This window comes from Anguilla anguilla, chromosome 4 (genome assembly GCF_013347855.1).
Source record: "Anguilla anguilla isolate fAngAng1 chromosome 4, fAngAng1.pri, whole genome shotgun sequence".
Lineage (NCBI taxonomy): Eukaryota > Metazoa > Chordata > Actinopteri > Anguilliformes > Anguillidae > Anguilla > Anguilla anguilla.
Genome location: NC_049204.1, coordinates 2,949,254 through 2,958,026, shown reverse-complemented (window position 1 = coordinate 2,958,026; position 8,773 = coordinate 2,949,254). Strand labels below are relative to the sequence as shown.

Here is an 8,773-nt window from a genome sequence, read left to right as displayed (position 1 = left end):
CTCCCTCCTGCCTGGGTCCCCCCCCCCCGGCTGGCTCCTCCCCCCTTTCCCGCCTGGCTCCTCCCACCCACCTGGCTCCTCCCCCCTCTCCCACCTGGCTCCTCCCCCCTTTCCCACCTGGCTCCTCCTCCTCTGCCGCCCGCTGTCAGCACTTCACCAAACTGCTTCCCATTCACCCGCTTTACCATGTGACATCATCACAGTGCCATCTCACACTCGTCACGCCTGACCTTTGACCTGAGAACAGCCAGAGAGCAGGCTGGGATCGCTCTGCTGTGACGGGCAGCACCAAGCTTGCGTAACAGCCTCCGTCAAACTGAGGACGTGTTAAAAGCTGTATTGTTGTAATGGAGTCATGTGCTATTTATAGCGGTTAAGAGTGCAGTGGTTTATCGTTTTTGGTCCGCTCTGGTCAGTTGGGCAGAGTGCGGTTCTGGAGCTTTGCTCCAAGCCTCTACATTTTATGCACAGATCCATATATGGCAGGAACTCTGTATTAATAATACACACATATGCACATATACATCCATATATACTCACATATATGCACACACATACATACATACTGTACGTAATACATACATACATACTGGCATAAACAGATACATAATGTACATACGTGCATACATACAGTACATACATACAGTGTATGCACACACGTACATACTGATGTACAAACATTGATGCATAAAATCGAGCATTTCAAAACTCAAGAGAAAATAGGGATTCTTTTTAAAAGAAGTTTTGAGTCAGCGCCGTTCCCCCCTGTGACCCCCATGACCTGCCCTCTGTGCCGCCCGCCCGCAGGTTTGGGATGAACCACGACGGCGTGGGGAACGCCTGTGGGGCCCGCAGCCAGGACACCGCCAAGCTGATGGCGGCTCACATCACCATGAAGACCAACCCCTTCGTCTGGTCCGCCTGCAGCCGCGACTACATCACCAACTTCCTGGAGTGAGACGGCGACCGTGGGGGGCGGGGGGGGGGCGGAGGACGGGGGGGCGGATCCAGACACACGGCTGGGCCGACACTTAGCCCCGCCCCCAAACCCAGCCGTCCTTAGTTACTGTTGCTATGTCTGTCGAGCTTTTCGTCACTGAGGCTACCTTTCCATTGAAAACAGTCCAAAAAGCACAGGGGCTTTTTGTATTTGGCCTTGTATTTTAACATAACCGCTCAGATTACGCTCAATCGAGCCGTTGTTCGAGCCAGGAGGCTGCTGGGTACTCCCGTGGTCTCGCTACTTTATCTGTCGATGGCGGCCCTGACAGGCAGTGACAGCACGGCGGCCATTTCGCTGAGTTCTGTCGGTCATTACGGTGAGACGGTAAGAGCGTAAGAGCCCGTAATGACAGGGGTCGGTCCGCTCGGTCGCTGCCAGGCTTGTCATTTACCTGCCCTTGGAATGCCGCGAAACAACAATTATTTTTGTGACTTAAAAGTCGGGTTGAAAGACGAGAAAAATATCGCTCTCGTACACTCTACTGCCAGTCTGCCCGACTGACTCAGGCAGAGCGACTGTGAGATTGTTCATTTTATTCTGTTTTTAGTGCAGGCATTTAGAGCTGTTCTGTCTGTCTTGTTCTCTCTCTCTTCACTACAAAAGAAGTCAATCTCAACAAGCGTTTTAGACTTTGAATCTTATTTGTATTACTTTTTTTGCTATATTAGATTAGGAAATCTTGCCAGTGAGGTTTCTCTCATTTCAAGATTTGAGTTAGAAAATGTCACTTGCCAAGAAAACATTAACTTTAAACAAGCTAATATTTTGTACTTGGGAGAACAAAAATAATATTACTCATTAAAAAATAAGAAGGCTAAAACTTGTTAAGACAGAATTTTTTGCAGTGTTGTTTGATGCCCCTCTTCTCTCCCTCTCTCTCATTTGACCCCTCTTATCTCTTTCTCCTGTTTGACCCTTTTCTCTCTCTCTCTCTCTCTCTCTCGTTTGATTCTCCCCCCTCTCTCTCTCTCTCTCTCTCCCTCTCTCTCTCGTTCGTTCCCCTCGCAGTTCGGGGTTGGGCTCGTGCCTGAGCAACGTGCCCCTGAAGCAGGACTTTGTGTACCCCACCACCGCGCCCGGCCAGGCCTACGACGCCGACGAGCAGTGCCGCTTCCAGCACGGGGTGAAGTCACGCCAGTGTAAATACGGGGTACTCACCTTCCTCTTCCTCGCCTCTTCCTCTCCCCGGCCCCGCCCCGCTGTCGCCCCAGCTCTCCTCTCTCTCTCCTCTCCTCTCTCTATCCCTCGCTCTTTCCCTCTCCCGGTCCATCACTAACGGCAATGTTCCCTGCAAATGTTGCATTATAGGTTGCCATGAAAGGTTCTGTAAGGTTAGGCCGATTCCAAGGGCCCTGACTGACAGGGGGCCCTCAAAAAACATAAGAGCACAGGACCTTCTGGGATTTGTGGGGCCCAGTGTGAGATATTTTCATGGGGCCCAAAGTACCTGGTGGTGCCCCTGGGTGTGCAGCTCCTCCCACTGCAGCTGAAGTGGATTCTGCATTATGATCCTGTTTGAGTGCGCGTGTGATTGACAGGGTGAGCAAAGACAGCACTGTGTCTGTACAAAACCAGCCTTATCAGGGTGGGGGTGAACTGTTGACATTGGAGGGGAGGGTAGTTATCTGTTTATTTAGATCCAAAAATGCATCAAAACATGTTTTATTTATGAATTCGTTTTATAAATTTGGCATGCTAAACATGCTTGAACGAAGGTCTTTGACAGAAAGCTCAGCGCTAGCACTTTCGATGGACATAGAAATTTTGCTTCGGAGAAAATGTGCGAAAGTTATCCTTCTTTTTGAATTCATTTGGCATGCCCAATTACCGCTTACCGTTCTCTCCAAATAACGTTCAGTTTTTTTTCCAGAGAATGTCAATTGTCCGAGTATCACTAGGCAAAGCGTTACCGAATTGGGTTATTGGGGTTCTGATGGGGGCCCCTAGTGCGCTACGCAGACAGGGCGTGGCGGGCAGGCGCTAACGCTAACCTCGCGTGTCCCCTTAGGAGGTGTGCAGCGAGCTGTGGTGCATGAGCAAGAGCAACCGCTGCATCACCAGCAGCATCCCCGCGGCGGAAGGAACCATCTGTCAGACCAACACCATTGAGAGAGGAGTGAGTACTGGACCCGACCATTATCAGCAGAAAATGGGGGGGGAGTTGGGTATAGGATCAGACTAACTTAACACCAATGGGAAGTTGGGTAAGTGAGAGGATATTAACTTTTATCAGTGGCTGGAATTGGTGTGTCTCTGATAATTTTTGTTGTCTTAATGTATATATGATTAAATTGTATTGTCACTGGGTGAAATACACATGTAAAACAGCACAGCTGATTAAAGATTTACATCTACATACAGGCATTAAGTAACCTGTGACCTGTACAGCTTACTTTAATATAACACAATCCCTTAATACAGGTGGATATTTGCTGAAATAATTCAGGTAAACTACCTTGTGGTTCAATGGTACGAGGACAGTGCCCCACCTGGGCATCGAACCTGCAACCTCTGATTTCCCCGACCATCACGGGGATTCAGATGTAAATGTGAGCGTGTGGACACGGCGGACTGTGCCGTGGTATTCGTGAGCAGTGGACCTGGGGTGGATTAGGGAGGTGAGGGGTGTAACTCTTTCGCCTGTCCCGTCCCGGCAGTGGTGCTACAAGAGGGTGTGCGTGGCGTTTGGGACCCGGCCCGAGGGCGTGGACGGAGGGTGGGGCCTCTGGTCCCCGTGGGAGGAGTGCAGCCGCACCTGTGGGGGAGGGGTCTCCTCCTCCGTTCGGTTCTGCGACAGCCCCAGGTAAGGCTATGGGCCAGGGCAGGGCTGCCCAACCCTGCTTCTCTCAGATCTACCGTCCTGTAGGGTTTTTCATTTCAACCCCAATTTGACACACCTGGGGTGTGGCAGCCCTACTCTAGCTGTTGCATGAGGTGTGCTTTCTCAGATTTAGAGTGAAAACTACAGGACAGTAGATCTCCAGGAGCAGGGTTGGGCAGCCCTGCTCTAGCTGTTGCATGAGGCGTGCTTTCTCAGATTTGGAGTGAAAACCTGCTGGACGGGGGATCTTCAGGAACAGGGCTGGGTAAGCCCCAGGGCTAGCGTTTTTGGGGTTTCCATTTTGTAAAAAAAATTCCCCCCCATACGCACTCTGTAACAGTGCCTTAACGGGATGAGCCGCCCAGCAGCCCCTGGGGTTAGGGGAACTTGATTCAAATCCAACCCTAAACTTCCCTCGATTCTTGATTAAGTTGTGTTTTGTGAAGCCAGCTGCCATTTCGCCCCCCTCCCCTTTCTGACTTGCTGACTAACCACTTTTTAAGGCCTAGAGCCATCGGTTTTGAACAGTGTTCGTTCCGTACACAAATCATTGTTGTTTATCAAGGCGATGAAAGGCCTTCATTCATAATATGCTAATTTAGTTTCTCATCACGCCACCAAAACCCTTCTGGTGATTTTGAGGCGACCTTTGATATGTCTGACAACACTTCTCGCCAAAAATTATAATAGCACCGTCTACACGCACTCAGAGTAAGAATGGGCGTAAAAAAATAAGCTCATGTTTGTTTACTCTGTCTGCCGAAGGGTTGATTGAATCGTTTCTGACATGTGGGTAATGAGAAGAGTGGGGTAAGAACGCCTTTAAGCACTGAGGAGAGACAGAGGCAGGGCTGAGGCGTAATAGCTGCGTTATAGGCAGTTATCGTTAAATTACACTCAGATGTTGTAAACGCCCCTTTTTTTTCTTCTTCTTCTTCTTCTTCTTGGTTTCAGGCCAACGATCGGTGGAAAATATTGTCTGGGAGAGAGAAAGCGTTTCAGATCCTGCAACATCGATGTGAGTGGGATGAAATTGTGACCTCCATTGTGTCCCTCGCTGAAATCATTTCAGACGCAGTTTCGAAAATTATGCCCTCGTGTAACCCCTCAACACTAGAAAAACTCTGTGTTGTGAGGCAAGGCTTATTGTGATTACTAACAGCCCTTTCCTGGTCTTTTACAAATTAGTGTCTTGAAAAACATTACATTACATGTATGATTTGATTGCACATGTGTTGCGACACAATACACACAATATATGGGGAAATATATGGGTATTGCCACATTCAGATAGTGTGATATATACACTCTTGTATATATTGTTTCACAGTATATCAGTATATAGAAGCATATTCTTTTTCCTTAAGGTTTCCTGGATTTTTGTGAAAATGAGGGGGAGTTAAACGATCCCTAATAGACTGAGTCGTTGGGCCTTGTCAGTAGTCTCTGCTTTGTCTGTACAGTGATGAACCCTTTTAAGACTTTTTTTTTGGAATGTGTTTTCAAAATTCTGTTCTAGAACTCCACTGCTTTCCAGACACCAGCAGTGATTGTTACATCAGCGTTGGAATGTTCAGTTAAGAACACTGTGATCACGTACCTGTGATCTTACACCTGAAAGAGTTCAAATGGCCCACCTTTTCGGTTTTTTTTGTGGGTTCACTAGGTGTACCCCAGGAAGACTAGCTGTGCTTCAGGGCACAGCTAATGGGGATCCTAACAAATAGACAAATAAACAAACAAACGTAACGTAAGTGTCGTCACTGTTGCTCCCTGCTTTTTGGTGTTGGTTGATGCAGGGGGCCTTGGACAGACAGACAGACAGACAGTGTCAGTCACTCTCTCTCTCCCCCTCTCTCTCCCTCTCGCCCTCTCGCTCGCTCTCTGTGTCCCAGGAGTGCGCCGCCGGCTCTCAGGACTTCCGGGAGATCCAGTGCTCGGACTTCGACAGCGTGCCCTTCCGCGGGAAGTTCTACACCTGGAAGCCCTACAGGGGAGGTGAGAGGGAGCTTCCCGCTCGTATCCCAGAATTCCCGGCGTTCCGGCGTGACTCCGGTAAAAGAGGCGTGACCGCCGCTGCCGCCGCTGCGCTAGTTAGCGGGATACGGTGCGATGCGACGCGATAAACGCGTTCGGACCGATGAGCTGAGCTGGCCTACACCTGTCGGTTTGGGGAGTATGAGATGGTGGGAGGAGTTTTGATGGTAGTGAGCTGGCTACACCTGTCGGTTTGGGGAGTATGAGATGGTGGGAGGAGTTTTGATGGTAGTGAGCTGGCTACACCTGTCGGTTTGGGGAGTATGAGATGGTGGGAGGAGTTTTGATGGTAGTGCATGTCCCTCCCTGGACTGAGGCTTCATGCCAGAATGTAGGACTGAGAACAGAGAGCTAGCTGGCTCTCTCTTTCTCTTTCTCTCTCTCTCTCTCTCTCTTCTTTCAGGCTTTCTGTCTCTCTTTCTCTCTCTCTCTCTGTCTCTGACTCTCACTCCCCCCGTCTCTCTGCCCTCTCTTTCTCTCCATCTCTCTCTCCCCTCTCTCTTTCTCTGTCTCTGACTCTCTCCCCCCCTCCCTCTCTTTCTCTCCATCTCTCCTCCCCCCCCTCTCTGCCCTCTCTTTCTCTCCATCTCTCTCTCCCCTCTCTCTTTCTCTGTCTCTGACTCTCTCCCCCCCCTCTCTGTCTCTGACTCTCTCCCCCCCCCTCTCTTTCTCTCCATCTCTCCTCCCCCCCTCTCTTTTTCTCCATCTCTCCTCCCCCCCTCTCTCCCTCTCGCTCTCCACGGTCTGGCTCCCATATGCCTGGTCTGGGACGGGCCCCCGTTTCCCAGAATCCCCGGCTAGAATTCCAGCGCCTGATGAGCGCGAAGCTGGACGTCAAAGGCAAATACTTTTGACGACATAGCTGCCTTTAATCTGCCCGTCCAATAACATAATGGCTTACAGCAGTGCGGCCCTCTGCCCGTCCAATAACATAATGGCTTACAGCAGTGAGGCCCTCTGCCCGTCCAATAACATAATGGCTTACAGCAGTGGGGCCCTCTGCAGCTCCAGCTCCAGGCAACAAGTGTGCCTTTCATCGAGTCAGCTGATTTTACAATGGAAATCCCCCACAGCTGTTAAAATACGAGCCATGCCACGGTCTGTGCTGTGTTAGGGCCGGATTACACATCCCAAACCCCCCCCCACCCCCCCGCCCTCATTCGTCCGTCACTCTCCATCTCTTTTTCAACCTTTCTTTCCCTCTCCATATCTCTGTCTCTTCCTCTCTCTACTCTCTTTGTCTGTCTGCCCTCTTTCATCTCTGTATTTAGAGTTCTCTCTCTCTCTCGCTGTTTCTCTCTGTCAGCAGTCAGCCACATTAGTTATCCTGCTGAGCTCACACAGCCAAGGACACTTCATAAAAAAAAGTGCTTGGTGTTTCTTACAGTAATTTTTTTTTTTTTTTGAAAGGCGTGAACCATTCACATTTTTTGCACCCTGTCCAATGTGTGCAAAAATGTGAATGGTTCACGCCTTTCAAAAAAAAAAAATTACCGTAAGAACTTCACATAAACTTCACAGTCAGCCTTACTTCCGGTCCGGTTGAGTGCCGGTCATATGGGAACCGGTGCCATAATAGTACTGGGTTTCAGTACCCAACCCTAGTGATGATTAGAATGGGAGCTCATGATTTTTGGCTCCTGAAAATAGTTCCCACCCCCTCCCCAATATTTCTCCTCTAGGCTCCTCTGAGCAGCCAGTGGGAGACTGTGGGGCGGGGGCGGGGTGGGGGGGCGGGTCTCCGTGCTGAGTCAGAAACAGGGCCCTGTCAGTGACGCCAATACAGAAATAATGAACACACCTGTTTGTGCCCAAATCCTCACCCTCTCCCTCCCCCCTCTCTCTCTCTCTCTCTCTTTAACTCATTCTTCTATCTCTCTTTTATCTGTCTCAATACGGCTCATTCCATCTCTCTCTCTCTTTCTCTCTCTTCCTCTGCACTTCTCTCTGTCTAACTCTTTCTCTCTCTCTGTCCATTTCTTGCAGGATTACTTTATTCCAGGTTCCTCGGGAATTTGCTGTGGGTTGCATTTTTTCTGCGACACCTCATACTAAAAACTTTTTTTTTCTTTCTTTTGTGCTGTTCACCCTTCACTGCCCTTTTTTTGGAGGGGGGGCGCGCGGTTTGGAAACCTGTTCACAGCTAGCATGGGGTGGCGGAGCAGCAATAGTGTGGGGGGGGGGGCAGCACTGTGTGTATGGGGAGTGGAGGAGGGGGGCAGGGGGCCAGGGGGTACTGTGTGTACGGGGGTGGAGGAGGGGGGGGCAGGGGGCCGGGGGGTACTGTGTGTACGGGGGTGGAGGAGGGGGGGTGGGGTGTTCATAATCATATTCAGCTCTTGTTCCAGTGTAGCCAGCTTACTCTCCCCTGCTGGACCCCCCACCCTCCCTCTCTCCATCTCCCTCCCTCTCTATCCCTGTTTGTCCTTCCCTCACTCTCCCTCCCTCTGTCTCTTGTTCTCTCTCTCCCTCCCACTCTCTCTCTCTTTCTTTGTCTCACTCTCCTTCTCACTCTCTCTCTTGTTCTCTTTCTCTCTCTTCCGCCTCTCCCTTGCTCTCGCTTGTTCTCTCTTTCTCTCTCTCTCTCTCTCTCTGCTTTGGCGCCTGAGTCCTCCACAGCTGAGAGAACAAACCAGCGTCTCACGTTGAAAAAAGGTTGAAAGCTCACTTCTGTCAGAGATATGAGGAAATCCCGGTGGTGCGGCACCGTAACCGAGCGAAATCTTCCACATGATTTGTGTTCGTTTCATCCTCCACACCCAGGAATGTATGTTGCATCTGAGAATTGCCAGATGGGTATTTAAAAAAATAGGAAAAAAAAGCGAGAGTTTGCAGGTTTTTCACGCCATAAATTCAGCTGTGATGTTCGGCTAACATGGCCGGATGTGTTCCAACAAGCAAATAAAAAATGT

At 50.0% G+C, this 8,773-nt stretch overlaps 1 protein-coding gene across 2 annotated transcripts in view; it reads left to right on the top strand.

Moving 5' to 3' along the window:
• Nucleotides 1-808: 808 nt before the first annotated feature.
• Nucleotides 809-8,773, top strand: part of adamts10 (ADAM metallopeptidase with thrombospondin type 1 motif, 10) — a 27,117-nt gene continuing 19,152 nt past the window's right edge. Inside the window, exons 1-6 of one of the 2 annotated variants that reach the window (XM_035412739.1) lie at nt 809-954; nt 2,012-2,153; nt 3,012-3,119; nt 3,661-3,806; nt 4,779-4,842; nt 5,720-5,822. In XM_035412739.1, the coding sequence (XP_035268630.1) occupies nt 815-954; nt 2,012-2,153; nt 3,012-3,119; nt 3,661-3,806; nt 4,779-4,842; nt 5,720-5,822 (703 nt within the window). In that variant the 5' untranslated portion in view covers nt 809-814. Of the gene's footprint in view, nt 955-2,011; nt 2,154-3,011; nt 3,120-3,660; nt 3,807-4,778; nt 4,843-5,719; nt 5,823-8,773 lie in introns of those variants that run through there. The other variant, XM_035412740.1, reaches the window with a different exon arrangement.